The sequence below is a fragment of the Salminus brasiliensis genome, chromosome 10, assembly GCF_030463535.1.
Source record: "Salminus brasiliensis chromosome 10, fSalBra1.hap2, whole genome shotgun sequence".
Taxonomy (NCBI): domain Eukaryota; kingdom Metazoa; phylum Chordata; class Actinopteri; order Characiformes; family Bryconidae; genus Salminus; species Salminus brasiliensis.
This window is the reverse complement of record NC_132887.1, coordinates 16,638,965-16,659,176: the sequence shown is the minus strand read 5'-3', so window position 1 is coordinate 16,659,176 and position 20,212 is coordinate 16,638,965. Positions and strand designations below refer to the sequence as shown.

Below are 20,212 nucleotides of genomic sequence, written 5' to 3'. Positions count from 1 at the left end.
TGCCTAATATTGAGAGGGTTCCCCTTTCCACCACAACACATCTGACCATTTGAGGCATGGCCTCTACAAGACCTCTGAAGGTGTCCTGGGGTATCTGGCACCAGGACTAACGTTAGCAGCAGATCCTTTAAATACTGTAAGTTAGAAGGTGGGTCTCCATGGATCACATTAATTAGCCGTAGCTGCCCACGACTCTGGCGCGGGTTCACCGGTTGTCCTTTCTTAGTGCACTTTTGGTAGGTACTGACCACTGCATATCAGGAACACTCCACAAGATCTGCCTGAAGTTTTTTTTCGGACACAGTCATCTAGCCATCACCAGTTTGGCTCTTTTCGAAGTGACGCAGATTCTTATGCTTTGTTAATTGGTTGTGATCTTTAATATGATTGTTATGTTTAATAAGCGAGGTTGGATGGGCCATCGCAATGTGCATTCTGTGTGTCATGTTTTCTGGTATTCTTACTGTATGTTTAGTTAAGATATATATTAATAAATAAAAGCATACCAGAATAAAAATAATTAATACATTATTAAAATGTCCTCTACAAAAAATAAACAATTCAGCAGTTAGTTAATGTTTAGTTAGTGAATGTCTACATTTCATGTTTTGTATATTTTTTCCCCCAAAACCTTTGCTTTTGGCAAATAAATTGTGCTTGAATTATTTTCTCTTAGAAAATCAACAACATTTGCATAGTACTGTATCTAACACTCCTACCAGCTGCCTCCTTTCCCAGTTACACAGTTATGTCAGAAAGAAAACATGCAACAAATGAAGAGAAGTGAGCCTTTGATAATTGGCCACTACTCAAAGCTTGTGCAACTATCTGTCTGGAATGAACCCAGTGCAGAGTGTGTTCTTTTGTGTTCACCCTTATGAAAGGTCATTGGAAATGGAATTAACTTAATCAAATCAAGCCTTTGTGGATTCTTTTCTGTGCTGTTGTGCCCAGACTTTTTTTTTTTTTTTACTTCTCAAAGGCTGAGTCAGGTTTTATGAAAGTGCCACGGACTGTTGGAATTTTGGATATTTTAGCACTTACACAGCTTCCCATGAATGTTACAAACAATTCGGCTACATCATTCTGAACATCTGTGGAGCAATATGGCAAGGGCCCTGCAAAAATAATTTGTCTGACATGTTTCCAGGTTGTAAAGATTATATGTCTTTTCCAAACTCTCTTTACCCCTGTTGAACTCCCAGCAGCAGCGCTCTCACCAGGAAGCGGGGAAACGGATCCCGTCCTGGAGCGGCCGGCCCATCTGGATGGAGAAGATGGTGCTGGGGAGGGTTAAAGTGCCCCACACGTTCGTCATCCACACCTACACTCGCCCCACCATCTGCCAGTACTGCAAACGCCTGCTTAAAGGCCTGTTTCGCCAGGGCATGCAGTGCAAAGGTAAGACTTCACTTCAACTTTTCAGTCTTATGTAAATTTGCCAGTTGTCTGCAAGTACATGCACATAGGCACTTGATTTTCTTTTCTTGGAATGGATTTTTTTTATCTAGTTTTATCTAGTAAAAAAAAAAATGACACTAGTCCTATTGCAAATGGACATAAACCTAATGTTGTAGAATAAAGTGCAACCTAATAATTAAAAGAATATTTAAAATACACTAATCATGGAAACGTCTTCAATTATGGAAACTGCCATTTATCATGAGAATTTAACTCTTATGCAAGCCTGGCAGCCTGAGCCTGCCTCAACAATCAACTTTAATTCCAAAACATATCCTTTGCTGAACAAATGAGGACTCGGTAGAGGACATGCTTGTAGCATGTGCACCACTAGTAAAATTGAACATGGACTCATTTTTGTGCTTGTTTATTTGTTTTTTCCTCCCCCCGACAGACTGTAAATTTAACTGCCACAAGCGATGTGCATCTAAGGTACCAAAAGACTGTCTTGGGGAGGTTGTCTTCAATGGAGGTACAGTATTAGCGTTTTGGTGGTTTAGCACCTTGTTTGGGGTTCAACTGAGAATGATTTCTATTTTAACACCTTTAAATGCGCTGTATGTATTCTGTCAGAGCCAGCAAGTCCAGGTCCAGATTCAGACACCACTATGGAAGTGGACAGCAGTGATGTGAACAGTGAGAACAGCAGAGTCCTGGATGACTCTGAGGAACCCACTACTCCTGATGACAAGATCTTCCAAGGCTACCACTTCGCAGACCAGGAGAAAGATGAGGAAGCTGTGAAAACTCCTCAGATCAGGTGCTTAGATATCACTGATCTATGATTTACACAATCTACAAATAATACATTTCAAAGGAAATATCTTCACATCTAAAACCTTATAGCTGTTCATACCTATATTTGCTCTGTAGCATGTGCATCACGTTTGTGTATTTTAGAGCATTAGAACCTCATAGGCCTGTCTATTTTACCTAGCATCCTGACAAGGTTTGAGGCAATTGTGTGCTGATTTAGACACTGTTTGATAGCATGATGTGAATTGGTGGATTATAAACTTCCTTTACTTATTAGTACAATTAGTTCAGTCCAGTGCTATACTAAAAAAGTTAATTTCACACAACACCATGTCTTATTGATTAAATATATTAGGATAACATTTCCTATTACAATAAATAAAAATAAATAAACATAAGTAATCAATGTGGTGTATGAAAAGGTCTGAAGACCTTCCAGAGTCAGTACTTAGAGACACCAGAAATCATAACTTCAAAACTTCAAAATGCTTTTTGTAGCGTAGTGTTTCATTCCTTTCCTACCAGCACACAAGAAGTTCTGTCCGAGGGTTGTCTTAGTCTCCAGTTTCCCTAAACTGCCATTTCTTTAATATTCCTCACTGTAGAAAACTCTTGGCTGTCTTCATATAGCCATCCCCCGTCTCAAGGGCATCAGTTAGTGTTGAAAGTCATGAGAAATTTTTTAAGCTAGGACATTAGATTCAGCTGGCAGTACCTAATTCCAGTTGGTGACACGCCTCAGATTTTACTAATGAAGCTTTGGGACCTGATGAATGCCTCTCTAATGCCTTTTTTTTTTAGCCCATCCACGAGCACTAATATTCCACTGATGCGCGTGGTCCAGTCTATCAAGCACACCAAGAGAAGAAGCTCCACTGTGGTCAGAGAGGGCTGGATGGTGCACTACACCAGTCGAGACAACCTGGTAAAATCTCTGACTAACTGCTTATAATCCCAACTAAATAAATGGCACAGTTGAGATGGGAAAGCGTCTTCAGAAATTGCATCTTAAAATGGAAGTAAAACTTTACACATGGTGAGAAGGCAAAGATTTCGGATTCAGATCCCGGAACCTTCCATTAATTTTCAGCATGTATGGCATTGAAACATAAAGTATTTTATTAACAGTAATTATTGAAATGATTTAACAGTTATTTAAATTTTTGATTGGTTTGTTCAGAGAAAGAGACATTACTGGAGGCTGGACAGCAAAAGCCTGACCCTTTTTCAGAATGACTCAGGAGCCAAGTTCTACAAGGTAAGACACAGGGGCATTTTTGTGTTCACTGTCTGGTATAGGTCAGAAACAAACTGCTCAACTGGTGCTTAGGACAGTATACATATTTTGAGGGCAGTGGAGTAAATGGCACAGAATGTCCCCTCCCCCGCTGCTCTAGTTTCACATTATGTGATGTAGAAATTTACTGTAGTCAAAGTGGAAGACATGTCAACATTGACAAAGGCAATCTTCCTCAGTGTTAGTCATAGTGCATCTAAGGTCATTCTAGCACCAAATTCTATTGGACTGGAGGCCTGGTTTGTTGCCACTGAAATTGTCATTCAGAAAACTAAAAAAAAAACATTTCCTAGTAACTAATGTGATTTGAGTAAACATAACATCACTGGGGAACTATCAGGACCTTCTAGTCATTCATGGAAGACCTAATGAGTTCTACTACTACTAACTACATGAATTATAAAAATTTTAAGTTTAAAACAAAGGCATCTGATAGGAGTTTTTCACTGTGGTATCTAGGCACATACAGCCAAGCAAACTCTCCTATTGGTTTGGAATTTAAATGCTACGCTGCAGACCTTACACTTCAGATTAAGACTCGAAACATACTTTATGCAAGTATGTAAATGCATACACTTTGAGCTACACTGACAGGGTTTTGCGTGCCATGTTTCAAAATGTGTCACAGTTCAATTCAGAACTTAGCGTTAGCCACAAGAGGCTCCGCAGCAACAGCCAAGACTGGCCAAGTTTGAACCCAGGGGTGTCACTAGAGATATATGGATAAGGGGCTACGTTTCACTAAGGAGGGTCTGTGGGGATAGTCCCCAGAATGAATACAAGAGTCCCCACGTTGTCTTAAGTTATCTTAGTTATCTAGTTATCTAAGTTATCTTAAGTTTTTAGAGTAGCAACATGGGTACATGACTTAATATGCTTTCAGTGCTCATCATCAACTTCTAGCAGGCACAGATCATCCAAAGGTCTTAGACAGACTGCATTTTCTGCTCTTTCAGCTCTGACATTCTTCTTCAGCTTTTCTCTTATCTTCTTTTTGCCTGTGTTTAGTAACCCATTTTTAATGAACATTAGATTTAAATTCAGAATTTGAGGCTTAGAATAATTCACATTTTACTACCTGAGAGGCTTTCTGATCTAAAGTTAGCTAGCTAACACGCTGATAAAAACAAGGTAAATACTCGCTAGCTAGTTTTATTGACTTTATTGATTTGGTACAAATTTATGGATAATATCTCACCAGCCACTGTGAGCACAAACATTTTAATGTCTATCTGAAAAGTACATTTCTAGTGCAGGATTTTGCAATGACAATTTATCTGCTATAGTTGAACAGGAAAACGTTTTGCGGATACTCATTATTACAGAAAATTTAAGAAAACAAAAAAGAAAGAAAAAATCCTTGAAATAGAAACATAGATAATGTCTGGTAATGATTAAATGCTTAATATGAGAGTCTTACAATTAAATTGTGATTATTAAGCCTTGTTAAGAGTTGGACATCAAAAAAAGATGCATTTTTGGGACCTTTTGGGGAATTTTCTGAACGCCACTTTTGTGTGCACTTGTGCGTGTGAGCATAGACAGAGGCAAGAAGAACAGGCACTACTGTGTCAAATTAGTCCTAAACCTTTTAATATATAGCTGGATACATGTAATTACACTTTTAAATCTCATAAATGTAAGCTGTTGCATTTAAACATATGCTTCTGAACGAGTTTTAATCTCCCTGTAGAGCCTTAAAAAAGCAAATGACAGACTAGTCTATGAGGCAGTTCCTCATAACAGTAAGTCTGGTAGAAGCATGTCAGTCTGGTGTGTCCCCGAATGGTGTTTAAAAAAGGGACACCTTTTATCTTGTGATTATGCCTGTATTGATGGACATTGACGCCTCTGTTATATGTAACGTGTCATTGCACATGACAGTTGAAAGCATCTAAACACCCACAGAAATGCATTGAAAACCATAGCACCTTCACAACGGAGTACACACAGTCTCTTGTGGGCAGCCCCTTTGTGTGTTTTATGAGGGAACTCCAGTGAGTCCCTAACCTTTCTTCAATACACCAGTGATGTTTCTCACAAGTAAAACCAAGCTCATGAAAGCCCACACTTTGGACCAGCGCTGGAGTCTGCAGACCACTTCTTTAACCCTTAGAGGTCTAGAGTTGCAGTTACATAATGCATTCGCTTCACATTCTGCTTAACAGGTTTTAGTCAGCAGTTCTTTGCCAAACAATGACACAATGTATCATGTCAAAAATCACAAAGTTCACAAAAAGTAAATCAAGAAAAAAACATAAATGTATCGTAACATTTAAATCATAATGCAATATCACCTCTTACACTTTGATTTATGGATTGCAAGTTATGAATATAAATAGTTCATAGAAAATAGTAACTAGCATTTATTTAGCCAATAATAAAATATTCAGTCTTATGGTTCTAAGCGAGACAGTTTTTCTCTTTTCCTGTGTTTTATGTGTTCTTACACTATCCGGACAAAAGTATGCACACAGCACAGCTATGTTAAGATATCATTTGAGCAGTTAGCATGGTTGGACAAATGTGCAAAAGTCAAACAGTCAAATGAACAAATAGACCAGTGGACTAATGGATGGATGGATGGATGGATGAATGACAGTTCAGCAGAGAGACAGACAGTGTAGCTAGCTTGCTTGTTTTCGACTATGCTGGTTGGTCTAGCTTTTCTTGGTAAGTTTCTCTGACTAAAATGGAGGGAGTTGGGGCTGGAGGGATAGTTTCGTTGAACCTTCCCTGGCTTTTGACTGGTAGCCCGGTCACTGCTAGGGTCCCGCTGACACGAGCAGTACTCAAGAATAGCATCTCCTGGTTTACAGCGAAAGGAGACCACTAAGGTGGAGTATATGGGTTATTTATTGGTGAATGGAAGGCTTATGATGCAGCATAATTTGATATTTGGAGACCATAGGAGCATTATCCCTTTGGTTCCCTTTAATTCTTTTTGTTTAGTAAGTTCTATGAATCTATGAAACTAATATGCAAGTTATGTTTGACCATAGAACTTGAGTGCAGGCCTATTTACAGGCCTTTGGAGTTAAGTGGATTCATAGATTGTGCTAAAAGAATGTTAGCGGTTCTCCCTTGGCTCTGCCACAATTTCAGCTATTCTTTTTCTTAGCACTCTTCTATCTTTTTTTCATGTGCTCATTTTATGCTCTCTGGTGGTCATGTGTCAATCATGAGCTGAAGCGCTGCCTCTGTTTCATACATTTGGAAGTCATACAGAGCCCTTTTGAAGACGTACGCCCTGTATTTTTGGTTTCTCTGCCTCTTTTATGGGGTACGGGGGCTTCGGTCTTGTCTCCAGATAAATGCTCCTCACCCATACCACTCCCATTTGGTGTACAGTGACCACCCCCAGCACAGCGGTGGCTATGTGTGTTGCTGGCTGTAGCCTGCCCTGGCTCATGCACACGCATACCCTCTTATGCACACGCGCTCAGTCAAGCACACACAGTCTTGGAGGCTTTTGGTGTGCTGCCTTGTAATCATGGAGTACTTCAGTGGGCTAGGTCACGTGGTGCACATTCTAACCACAAGCACTTGATCTGAAGCTCAGAGGAGACCACTATTGGTCACAGCTACCGTTTCTCTCTTTCGTTTGAGACAGAGCTGTGGGCTGAAAAGGGGACGGCATTTAAAAGCCCGTCAGAAGCACAGCTAGCCTCATTTGACTTTGAAATGTCAGAAGGCATATAAGGCACATGAGCCTATGCTGAAGCACACGCTTGAATAGAATGAAGACTCTGGACTCTGTGGTACCAAAAATTAGGCTGTATTCTAAGGATCTGAAGGTATGATATGACCGCTATGCACTTATTTGTCAGGAGCAGCCAGATTAACAGGTACCAACACTGAAGATGTTTTAGTTTTTAGTGTCTAATGTGTCTACTTTTAGTTTTACAATAAGGTTGTGGTTGTGATGTATGTATTGATATTATTAATGGAAAAGTAACATTTGTATGGTTTTTAAACCTTTTCTCACATTTTCAATGTCATTTTCAATATATATATATATATATATATATATATATATATATATATATATATGGAATGTAGTAAATATCTGAATGTCTGTGGCTTCTTTTTCATTTGTAGGAGATTCCTTTATCAGAGATCTTGCAGGTGGAGGCAGCGCAGGACTTCGGCAGCCTTGCACTGGGGAGCAATCCGCACTGCTTTGAGATCATTACTGCTACTATGGTTTACTACGTGGGGGAGAACATGGGTGGCCCTCACCTTCACATACACAACCCCACACTGGCTGCCTCTGGGGTGGGCCTGGAAGTGGCCCAAGGCTGGGAGAAGGCCATCCGCCAAGCCCTCATGCCTGTCCCAGTCACACCTCAGCCCAGTGTGGGCAATGCTGCTGGTCAGGGCAAGGACCACAGTGAGTACAGTAATGTAAACAGCTAAAGCATGCTCAAATGTCATGTTTTGTATTAGGGTTAGAAAGCTGGTTTTAGTTAGACAACATACTAAATAGTAAGCTCTTTAGATCTTCCCATTTTTCTTGCAAACCTTAGAAACTCAACAGACAACTGAAAAGAAGCAGTACCTTGGAATAATACCAAGGTACTAGTATATGACACTTTTTATTGCTTAATTGGTAAAAGTAACATGGAAAATCAGCCTGTGCAAAATCCAGAAACAGCAAGGGGTCCCCAGACTTTTGTTGTGCAATGTACAGGCAGCTCTTTTTAAATCAAATACCACTATCACAATAAGATGACATTCCACTGTGTGTGTGGTGCATGTTGCATATCAGGCAGTAGCTTCATTCAGCCTTACAATACTACATTTGAACAGCATTACACTGGGTCGACTGGGTCCAAACCCTGAACACTGTTTTTCAAGCCATATTTACAGGATTACTCTATTGTCTGATGAAATTCATGGTTGATTTGTTACTGTTTTTAATACTCAGATGCACCTCCATTTAACTGTATTGGCGGCAGATTAAAAAGGTCAGTTAGTGCTAAATAAGAAACCTTTTTGGCCAAAAAATGGACTTGCAATTCATTGCTTATTAGGCAAGAGGTTTAGATTTATAGAGCATGAATGGAAATGAACACAGCAGGGGGGGGAAATAATCACTGGCAGACAGGTACATGACTTCAGTGGATAAGCTGCCCCACATCCAGGAATACTTTAACACAGACTGGAAACTGGAAAAGATATTGTCTTGAAGGAAATATAAATGTACAAGACAAAAAAGACAGCATATTGTTTATTCTGACCTGAGAACGAAACAAAATAACTACAATAAAGTGAAAAATTAAGACTCCACAAAACTTTACCTGCACATATCAGTTAGTATTAGAAAAATCTCCTTTATATACTACACCCTTTACTGGCCATGCATAGCTAGGACAGTTTATGCTGAGCTAAGCTTCAAGTGAAAAGAACAGTTCAGCATGACCAGATACTCAAAGCATTATTTTTCAAAGCATTTTTTTTTATTCATATGTGACAGATTTCTTGTAAAGCGTCTCGAATGCTGTGGCTTTTTTTAAACGTTATATTGAAATTTCATTCATGCCTAGAGCAGCAAACATTCAATAGAAATCTTAGAAGTCCACATTTTGCATTTGCGTAGCATTTATGTTACAGATCGGACTGAAAATAATGTTCAAAAGTATTATATTCAATTGTTTATAGATACTACTCGTACTCATAATCTAGGGTTCTGTAGCCTGTTCGGGAATTCTGCAGACGTGTTTAATGGACAATCTACACGTTTTAAAAGGTGTTCTGGAAAAACACATTTGCATGATTTTTTTTCTTTTGTCTACCTCTACAGAGGAACTGTCAATCAGCATTTCTGTATCCAACAGTCAAATCCAGGAGAATGTGGTGAGTGTTTTTTTCACGATTACTATTGCGCAGTTTACCGCAGTCCATGTACAGTTATTATTATCCCTGCTGTGAACCTCACACTTCTACATTTTCTGTAAAAGACCCCACAGTCAACATCAACAAGTTTTCCTTGTGAATAGAAAGAGGAAACACTGAACCATGGACACTGAACCATCTCTATAGATTTACTGAGTATGTAAGTTTAATGATATGTAGTTAGTAAAAATATTGATTTTTATTCTTGGTTTTAGGATATCAGCTCTGTTTACCAGATCTTTGCTGATGAGGTCTTGGGATCGGGCCAGTTTGGCATTGTATATGGAGGTACGATTTTTAAATTTGCGTTTGTCTTGTGTTTATTTTTTTGTCTAACTGTCTTGAGTCTTGTGGTCTGAACAGTTAAACAGACTTTTTTTTTTATTGTGTTCAAAGGGAAGCACAGAAAGACAGGCAGAGATGTGGCAATAAAAGTGATTGACAAAATGAGGTTCCCTACCAAACAGGAGAGCCAGCTGAGGAATGAAGTAGCTATATTACAGGTAGGAATATCACATCTGATGAGATTATAAGCAAATATATGGTGCTACTATGGCAACAAAGTATTTCAATTGTCCTTTTCACAACACACAATATGTACCATGCTATTCAGTATTTCTGTTTTGTTGAAAAGGTAACAAATGCACAATTACTAAAACCAATAATTGAACAATTTAATAAGGTTAGCAAGATTAAAATTATTTAATTTAGTTAGTGTTGGTAAGAAGGCATCATTCAACAAAGAACAAGTAGAAAAATCAAGCAGCTGGTCAAAATAAATAACTAAAATAAGTCTGATAATCTAATCAGCAACTTTTAACTATACGGTTAAACTGCTTTTCTTATGTTATATGCAGTTGTTCAGTGGTGTAGAAGTAATGGTACCCATGATGTGTTTAGAAAAACATACTGTGTCATAATTCAGCGCAATAATGATATTTGATGATATCTTCCACCCCTAATGGGTTCTTTCTTGTGTCTGAAGAACTTGCATCATCCTGGCATCGTCAACCTGGAGTGCATGTTCGAGACCCCGGAGCGAGTGTTTGTTGTCATGGAAAAGCTCCACGGAGACATGCTGGAAATGATTCTGTCTAGTGAGAAGAGTCGGCTGCCAGAGCGCATCACCAAGTTCCTGGTGACACAGGTTAACCATTTACTCATCTAGTGCTAACTCATTTTTCGCTATGCTAAGTGTTCCACTCTCGCTGTCTTGGCTCTAGCTTGTTTATTCCTCTGCAGTATTCTGATTAAGGCTGTGTTTAGAGTAGTCTGGATCTCATCAGGAAGCTGGAGCTCAGTTGAGCTCTGCTCCAGCACTGGGATCTGTGGGCTGATTAGAACACAGGGGCCCCTCAGGGGATAGGGCAACAGGAGCTCATCCATTAGCTATGGATCTGCAGCCTCCAATTAGCAGCCACAGAGCAGCTCTGATGTGGCCAGGAGGCCCCTGACTGTGTATCGATGAGTGTATGTTTCAATGAAAACAAATGGTGAATTTAAGTGAGTTCGATTTCCCCAGCATGTGTTTTCAACGTGATTTACTTACTTTACTTTAATAAGTAAATGTCACATGAAGTAGAGTTTATAACCTACATATATGTTTAGGTTGCACGTAGTCTATACCTCTGCTTTCTTTCCTTTTCAGATACTGGTGGCTTTGAGACATCTCCATTTCAAGAATATCGTTCACTGTGATCTAAAACCGGAGAACGTGCTCCTGGCCTCTGCAGAACCCTTTCCGCAGGCATGTCTTCATTCTCATTCATAAATACTTACAGCATTCTGTTAAAAGACATGGGGCTCACACCCATGTACAGTTGCGGACAGAAGTGTACATGCACTCATCTTGGACATTAATGTCAAGCCAGTCCAAGGCAGTGTTGGGCATACAGTGATTTAAACTGTTCTTTTTTTTGAAGCAGAATGAGTGTACAACTTTCCCACATACAAAGAGTTAATTAGACAGCACCCCTTGGATTGAAATGAAACACAGTACAATGGGAAAGTCCAAGGAGCTCAGGGCAGCATTGAGAAGAATGAACAGAGATTTACACAGTCAGTAATGTCTCTTGGAGTCATTTCTAAACAACCACACATTTCAAGATCATCATTTCAAAAATGTTTCTGAGATGTCACCCTCAGTTGAGAGGAAACTGGTTTAAATGGTCAGGAACAACCCAGGAATTATCAGGACACAAACTTGCTGTGAACTAGAAGCTGCTAAAACACCAGTGTCATCGTCTGCAGTCAAGTGAGTTTTACATTGGACTGAGAGACTGCTGTCCAAAAAGGCAGCCCCTGCTCCAAAATCAGTACCTTCATGCTCTGAAAAACTGAAATTTGGACAAAGAAAAGCCTTCTGGCAGTATATTTTATGGTGAGATAAGACTGAAAGATTGAGTTGTTTGGCCACAATGACCTGAGGCACATTTGGAGAAGTAAAGGTGAGGCGTCGTTCTGGGGCTACTGCTGCCAGTGGAGCTGGTACGTTGCACAATGTGGAAGGAGGACTACCACAGAATTCTTCAGCATAACCTCAAACCATCAGCTAGACAGCTGAAACTTGGACAGAATTGGGTGTTTCAACAGGACAGTGACCCCAAACACACATCAAAGAGGGTGGTAGAATGGATAAAGCAGGCTACCATTAAGCTTTTGGAATGGCCAAGTCCTGACCTCAACCCTATGGGAAAGATGTGGGCTGTGCTTAAATGTTGTGTCTGTGCCAGGAAAGCAACACATTTAATTGACCTCTACCCACTCTGCCAAGACAAACATGCAACCAGGATTCTGCCAGAAGCTTGTTGATGCCTACAAAGTGTCTGGTCAATGTGCAGCGTGCTAAGGGACTTATATCCAAATATTAGTTGTTCTGTATGTAGATCCTGTATTTTGTATGTATATTTTTACCTCGTGTTGATTTCATAAAGCTATTGATTAATCAAGTGATATAGTAAACTAGTCATGTTGAATCTATTTTTATAGTAATTATGAAAGCCCTAAGGCATGCCTTTCATTTGCATGAGGCTAATCTGGACATTTGTCCCTCTTCAGGTAAAACTGTGTGACTTTGGCTTTGCTCGCATCATTGGCGAGAAGTCTTTCCGGCGGTCTGTGGTGGGAACCCCGGCGTACCTGGCTCCGGAAGTCCTGCGCAGTAAAGGCTATAACCGCTCTCTCGACATGTGGTCAGTGGGAGTCATCATCTATGTCAGCTTGAGCGGCACATTCCCCTTTAACGAGGATGAGGATATTAATGACCAGATCCAGAACGCTGCTTTCATGTACCCACCATTGCCTTGGAAGGAGATCTCTACAGAAGGTAAGAGAACATTGTATTCTACGTTTCTTGCAGTTATGATTCAGACATTCAGTAAAATTATTTACGATATATGAATACGTTAAATTCGTTCCATGAAAATAATGACATCATGAAAGCTTTTTGGTCATTCATTTAGCATTTTATATTTGATAAATGGAGGCTGAATTTTTTACACAGATTATCTGAAACTTATTAGGCAGTAGCTGTGGTCTAAACCAGTACTTGTCTAGACATGGGATTAGCTTTTTTTCTCGTAATACAAAATGTGGCTTACCATAAATTTTAGCTGCTGAGTAAAGAACGCATTTGTTTTAATATGGTGACTTGACGAGACACTACCCATAAAGGTGGGTAAGAAGACGGTCAGATAAACTAGAGCTTCTGACCACTATGAATACAGGCTGGAGATGAAGATTCATGTGATTCAAAGATCACATTCAAAAATGCAGCGTAATCGTCTGCAAAAGGCCTAGAATGTCTGGTTTGAATATTAAGGTTAGTGGATAATTGTAGTGCCTTGTTGGCTGTATTTTGAAGCAGGCAGCCCTACAGTAGATACTAAGTGCTTGTCAGACAGGATCTAGGCTGAACACCCCCTGAACACCCCCGCGTCTGCTTACACCACAGCCTCAGACCTTTAAGCTCTAATGAGTCACTCACTAATTCACCCCTCAGCCTACCCTTCAGGACCCCACCAAAGAAAAAAAGTACACGTTTTTACTTTCCATCGGTCATGTCATGAAAGCTTACAATATGACCTTATAATGAGCAGTGCATGGGAAATTTCATTCATTAGGATTTGGTTTTTGATGATTATTGTCAGTATTTGATAGCTTTGCAACACATTTATCAGGTGACATTTCCTTATCACCCTGACATTTTTACACTTAGTCAGAGCTGCTGACAGCAATCTTTCAGTGTTCTTTATGGTTCAGCATTTAGTCATTTTGATCTCAACGTTCAAGATAACCGATGCCCTTTTTTGTTTTTAACTCACAGCAACAGATCTTATTAACAATCTTCTTCAAGTGAAGATGAGGAAACGGTACAGCGTGGACAAGTCTCTCAGTCATCCATGGCTACAGGTTAGCATACATTTACAGCATACTGCATGCTTCCTATGAAAACCATAAAGCCTTAAACCTTAAAACAAACAAACAAAAAAATAAACAACTGAAGAACTAAAGAAGGGGGCAACAGTCGCAAAAGTGACTGTATTAGAAAGCGGCTTTGTGACTTCTGTTGTTAAAAGCTGTATTAAGCTATATAAAAGTGTAAATAAAAATAAATAAATTGCCATTTGAGTTTGAAACTGTTGGAAAATAGAAGACATTTCTACCTGCAGGGTTGCTACGACAACCAGAAAAACTGTGCTGTTTTCATGATATGCTTATTTTACTCGCTGGTTCTTTCTCCTTGTGGGGTGCCAGAATCACAATTTGCCCAGCTAATTAGGGTAGATTGAACATGCAGGTGGAAATGATGAATTTGCAGGGAGAATTATTTTTGAGGTACTTTCTGTGAGATCCGTGGCACCAATTAGTTTTGACACTTTGATTTGAATGAAAATGAGTGAATATTGTATGTGTTGATTACAATCACTTCCTGACTGTTCTTAATCGTCTTAAAATACAGCCTTTACAAGCCTTACAATATGAATATTCATGAGTAATATGGCCTAGACAATTTGATGTATTAAAAGAATGTTTTTACACTCTCTTAGTGGCAAAACAGTATCTGATATTATGTTATATTTATATCTCCATCTTCATGTATATACACACACATACACACACTCACTGTCATATCAGAATATATCAGAATATTATGACCGTCTACCTAAATGTGGCCTACCTAACCACCCTTGGCTTGGATGACACTAGTGAGATGTCGTGGACTGTATTAGGTTCATTTTAGCGGTTAACTGGTCCAGAGTGGCACATTAATTGCTCTGTACCACTTGCCAAAGTCATTGTTCCCCTAGGATTTGTAAGAATTTAATTTTACACAAAGAAATTACAGCTTGTTTTAAATCACTGTAGTTAAAGATGTTGTTGAAGCACCACTGATGAATTTTACATCTTGTATATTTTATGTTTACTTAATGGTCAGGACTACCAGACGTGGCTGGACTTGCGCGAGTTCGAGACACGGCGAGGGGAGCGCTATATCACGCATGAGAGCGATGATGCACGCTGGGAGGAATACGCTGACGAGCACAGTCTTGTTTACCCAAAGCACTTCATCATGGCTCCAAACTTAGACGATATGGATGAAGACCCCTAGTCACCTTATGGACCTGATCGCGTGCCGGAGGACACTGTCAGTCTCTCGCTAGGAGGCGCTAGCCCCTTAAAGAACTGTAGCTAAAGAGGTCTTCGGAGACAGGATGCAAGGGGGCCAATGACAAGAACAAGTATTTCAAATCCAGGCAGGATAATGCACTGCACACATATCAGGAGCCCTGTAATTCTGGATCTTGGATACATTCAAAAGATGATGGAGGGTTTTTTTCAGGTCAGTCCTGGTTGGTGTAGAAACCCTAAATGGCAGTGTTTTGTGGGTATGCATTCTGCTCTCTAGCACTGACTACCCTACAGCTAAAGGTGCTGGTCTGCTTGACTTATTTACAGATAGATTGTTCTTTCTGTTCATTTTCATAATAATGTTCTTAATTTGAAGAAAAACGCAATGGGGGATAGGTGATGCTACAAATCTGGGAGAGAAGGGTAAGGGTGTTACAATGGATTTTATGTATCTGTGGGCTACGTGCACATAGCCTCATGTTTTGTAATCAAACTGGAAGCTGCATTTCTTCTAAACTGGCTGCAGAGGGTAAGCTCTTACACTAAAACAGAGTTTGTGACATTCACTGAATGCAGTCAAGTACATAAGTCATTTTACAGTTCTTTTTAAAAACTCATATCATACAGTACACTTGAGAAAAAGACCAAAGCTAAAGAGAAGCAGATGGAAAGCAGAAGAAAGGGGGAGCAAAAGAAGCCTTTTGTATGCAGTGTCTTATGAAAGTATTCAGCCCTCTTGAATGATATTGACATTTCGTGGAATTTAAGTAACACACACACACTACTTTTAACAACCATTGTTAACGTAGTGTGAAACCTTCTGAGGAGAGTAGATGAAAAAAAAAATGGGTGAACATTTGGACATTATGTTTTCGATCAGCTTGTGTTCATCTTACAAGCTCATACGCTTCAAAAGTTACTTGTTCGCAGATATTTGAAACTATGTGAAAATATGGGGCAGCATGTGCTTCAAAACTTTACTCTCATAGCTACACTTAATAAGCCTTACTGTTGAATAAGTTCAACAGTTTAAAATAAAAAAGGAAATATGCAGGCTGTAAAACATGTTTACAATCATGTATGTTTACAGTACAACGATACTGCAATTTACAAAATTGCTATATCAGGATTTTACAATACAGATATTGATTGGAAAATATATGTTTTACCATTTACAATGCAAATAAGGTTAGTACATCTCAGGGGGGTTCAGTAATTTCACAAGGCACTGGAAATAATACAGTTTATACGACACCAAGCTTTAAAAATGGCACACATTGTGAATTGCTTGAACAGATTTCACTGTCACACTTATGTTTTGACGGTCCCCAGATTGTTAATTGTTAAAGACTAGATGGTGAACCTTCAACAGGGTAAATCTAATCTTTCAAATTCAACTTAAAATTCTTGAAGCATTAAAGTTGTATTTAATAGTCATTATATTTGCGTGTTCGTTGAAGACAAGCTGTCCGTCTACAAAGCATCTTTCAGATACAATGCGATATGATACAAAACTCATCCCCCTCATTTAGAACCACATACTTGTTGGTCATGTCCCTTTATCCTTAGTACCTTTAACTGCTAATTTCAGTAGACTAAGTGGTTGCTGAATGCTCCTGAGCCGCCTCGCTTTCTCTGTCTGTAGGAAGCATATCTGTTGTGCACTACAGTTAATCTGTGTTAGCCATGCTATGAACAGTCCTTTAAAAAGCACTACAATCTGTGAGCCCAATTTCATAAGATCTGTTAGAATAAATGACATTTGAACACATCAGAGAAACAGCTAATAACTGCTATAAAACCTGGGTTAACAGTATTATATACTTTCTTTACTTCTTCGTGTGGGCTGGAGGCTGAGTGCAACACAGTGGCAGTTTTTAAAATATGTTCCAGGACTGGAATTTCAGAGATGAGAACCAGAAAGAAGATTTCCTTTCAGTCGTAAATACTGAACTAACTTCAGTACAGGCCTGTTTCCATTCAAATAAACCCCACTTGTCCAAGGTTGATTGCACCAGCAAGGATTGAAGCAGAGTTTACAGCTAATCAAAGATTGGTTCTTGTAGAATTCAGATCTGCTGTACCATCCTTATAAGGATGAACAAATCTGAGATTAAAACCTTAATTCAGGATTAAAAGAGTGACCAGAACCTTTTATACTTTTCTCCTCTCCTGTTAGTAAAAACGAACACAGGGCTAACGCTAGCTACATAAAAACATGAACAGAAACCGTTTAAACAATCAAGGGGGTCATAGGTGGGCTTAGTCGAGATACATAAAATATGCTGGATTTTAAAATACAAACAATTTCAGATTGATTTCTAAATGGGTAACAGTTGCGTATACGTAATTCAGAGACATTAGTGCCAAGCACACATACTTTCCGCACTTGATTTAATACTTGTCAGAGTTCTACAGTTAAGTGTGGGCTTTTACAGCTTATGTAACAATCATAAACATAAACAGAAAGAAATGCATAGCTTTGAATATTCTAGGAGGCTAGTAGCCTCTTAGCACCTGCAGAGCTGGTCACTCTAGACCTTGTTATGAAAACTGTGATGTTGCCTGGTGTGTCTTTATTTTACCAGCTGTTTCCTCCATAAACACAAGGTTGGCGGTTGGTGTAGCTGGTTGGTGGGTTCATTTTCGTAGTGACATAGCTAGCAAAGCACACTGCACCAGTCCTTGGACAAGTCCTCTGACAGTACATACGCCAACCTGTGTAACATAATTCAAACGCAAGCCGCTCTGGATGAGAACATCAGCCGAATAGAAAAACATGTAAATGAACATGTAAACGATTTGTAACAGCAAACCTGCGTGCGTTACAAAGGTCCTTCAACAAAAAAAAGTTTTTAAATCAGTTTAAAGTCACAGAGCAACAGGATTCAATTGAAACAGATTTAGAAGGATGGTTTTAATCCAACTCTTGCTTTAATTCAACCTTTAAATTAATCCCTGTTGGTGCAACCCACCCCTTAAGAGGTCACCATGAGATGTGATAGAATACCATACAGACCCACGGTTCTTTGTTCTGCACTGTGGGACAGAATGCATGCAGTGAGGCAAACTGTTGAGATTTCCTATTTATGAGCTCTGTCTTCATCCAGTACAGTCAGCTAAACAGTACCCACTTTCTCATGAAGGTTTACCATAGCACAGATTTTGGAGCCATTTTGAGCAGGCTCGTCGGCCTGTTTTAAAAGTCTGCATGAGATGGAAGCTTTTTCTGTCACTTTTTGTTCTTTGTAATCTGGGAGAAGAGGGCCGTGTTCGCTCCTCTGTATCCTCTTAACAGTTACTTTATGTTGCCGCTGGATTGGCAGGTGTGAGTGTTTTGTATATTTTAGTACATAAACAAATAAATGCTCTACTTCATATGTGTCTTACAGGACTTTATTTCATGACTAAGGCTGGGGAATGGGTATAGGAACAGGATTTACAGGAGTTGGACAAAATAACAGAAACACCCCCTTTAACACTGAAATAACTATTCTAGTTGGACTAGATTGAACCCAGGTTCAATGTGATGGATGATGTATATGATTTGATGGTTTTTGATACAGGCAAAATAAGGAGTGGGTAATTAATAATGTTTGTGTTTATGTTTATAGTTGATTAGAAGCTTAACAAAGCAGGACTTTGTGGCAAAATTATTCTCCAAAAGAAATATATCAAAATTTAAAATGATTATAGTCGTTAGGGAACCAGTAGTGGTTCTTCTGTGGGATTGCTCAGAGAACCTTTTGGAGAACTTTATTTTCAGAAATAACAAACGGCACAAAAACTGGACCCCTGAGCAATGGCAAAAAAAGCAATATGGTCTGGTAAGGTTTTTTTGTGTGTTTACATTTGGAGAAAGCCAAAGGGTGCAAACCCACAATGTATTTTGAAATAAATAAATAAATAAATCATAAATACATTTTAAACGCAGTGGTCAGTGCATAATAGTTTGGATCTGGTAGGAGTCATTACGTCTGATGATTGCCTTGTGTGGTTATATGTGGCTCTGAGATGTTTAGCAGAACCAGGTGCACCCTGTGGTGCAAACACTGCCCTAATGATGCTGACATGTTCCACAAAGACGATGCCTTCATACATACTGCTGTAGAAATGGAACACTAGTCCCATTTACACAAGGAAGAAGTCAATTGTTCTTCATGGCCTACCAAAGCACCACAGCTGAACACCAACTGTACAAAGGAAACTCATGATACACAGTTCAGGACATCTGTGACAGTATCCCATTGGAAGAGCCCTTGATTTGGACTTTTCAGTTTCTCAACGATGTACCAATGCGTTTCTGTTCAGTGTCCACCTCAACCCCCTGTTGTTACACTGCGAAGCCTGGTGGTGGTGGTGACATTAAGTGCTTGTGATCTGCCCTGATCAGGGCACAAGCTCACCACCCCTGGCTTAGTTTTCCGATGCATGGTATATTTTCCTTTCTGCATTATGCTAGCGTGTGTTGCGTGCGTGTCACTGCGCCTGCTAGGTTAAGTTAACTGCTCCATAATAGTGGCACCACATGTCAGATGCAGTCTGCAGCAGCTGGATGCAATTGTGTAACCACTGGCCATCAGACAGCATGGCCCACCCCACAATACTGAGGAGTAATGAGAGAGAAGAAAATGCTTACCACAGTGTTCACCACTGGCCATGAATATACATATATATACACGTATATATGTCAAGGTTCTTTTTTTTTTGTTTTCTTTACAAAAATGTTTTTTCATAAAAGATTGCTTTAAAAACGCACTGTAATCAATAATGTAATAGCTCAAACTGACAGTTTAAAAGCACTTCATAAATCATAATGTTGACGTGCAAGAAAAGCATATGCTACAACAGCTTGTAACTCTACTACAGAAAACTGTAGGCCCACAAGTTCACACTGTTAGAAGGCCCATATTTTACATTTCCTCTAATTCATTTTTTTGCCTCTGAGGTCCATGTGTGACGTTTGTGTGGTTTAATGTATCAAAAGCAGCCCTAATTCATTTTTACATGTCCCTTTTCTAAACTCTCTTTATACCTTCAAATTAAACAGACTGGTTTGGTTACTGTGCCTCTGCAAGCTGAGAACATTTAAAGAACTGCCAGCATGGCCAGGTCAGGCTGCCCTAGCGAGTTCAGCCCAACAGCAGGCTGCAAGATGCATAAAGAAAT

At 39.4% G+C, this 20,212-nt stretch overlaps 1 protein-coding gene across 1 annotated transcript in view; it reads left to right on the top strand.

Annotated features, from left to right (window-relative positions):
- Positions 1-18,424, top strand: part of prkd3 (protein kinase D3) — a 58,549-nt gene extending 40,125 nt beyond the window's left edge. The window contains exons 6-19 of the mRNA XM_072689485.1: positions 1,206-1,401; positions 1,856-1,933; positions 2,035-2,221; positions 3,019-3,142; positions 3,398-3,475; positions 7,616-7,907; positions 9,321-9,373; positions 9,628-9,700; positions 9,809-9,915; positions 10,398-10,559; positions 11,061-11,159; positions 12,470-12,737; positions 13,737-13,822; positions 14,850-18,424. Coding sequence (XP_072545586.1) covers positions 1,206-1,401; positions 1,856-1,933; positions 2,035-2,221; positions 3,019-3,142; positions 3,398-3,475; positions 7,616-7,907; positions 9,321-9,373; positions 9,628-9,700; positions 9,809-9,915; positions 10,398-10,559; positions 11,061-11,159; positions 12,470-12,737; positions 13,737-13,822; positions 14,850-15,023 — 1,977 coding nt within the window. The 3' untranslated portion in view covers positions 15,024-18,424. The remainder of the gene's footprint in view (positions 1-1,205; positions 1,402-1,855; positions 1,934-2,034; positions 2,222-3,018; positions 3,143-3,397; positions 3,476-7,615; positions 7,908-9,320; positions 9,374-9,627; positions 9,701-9,808; positions 9,916-10,397; positions 10,560-11,060; positions 11,160-12,469; positions 12,738-13,736; positions 13,823-14,849) is intronic.
- The last annotated feature ends 1,788 nt before the right edge of the window (positions 18,425-20,212 follow it).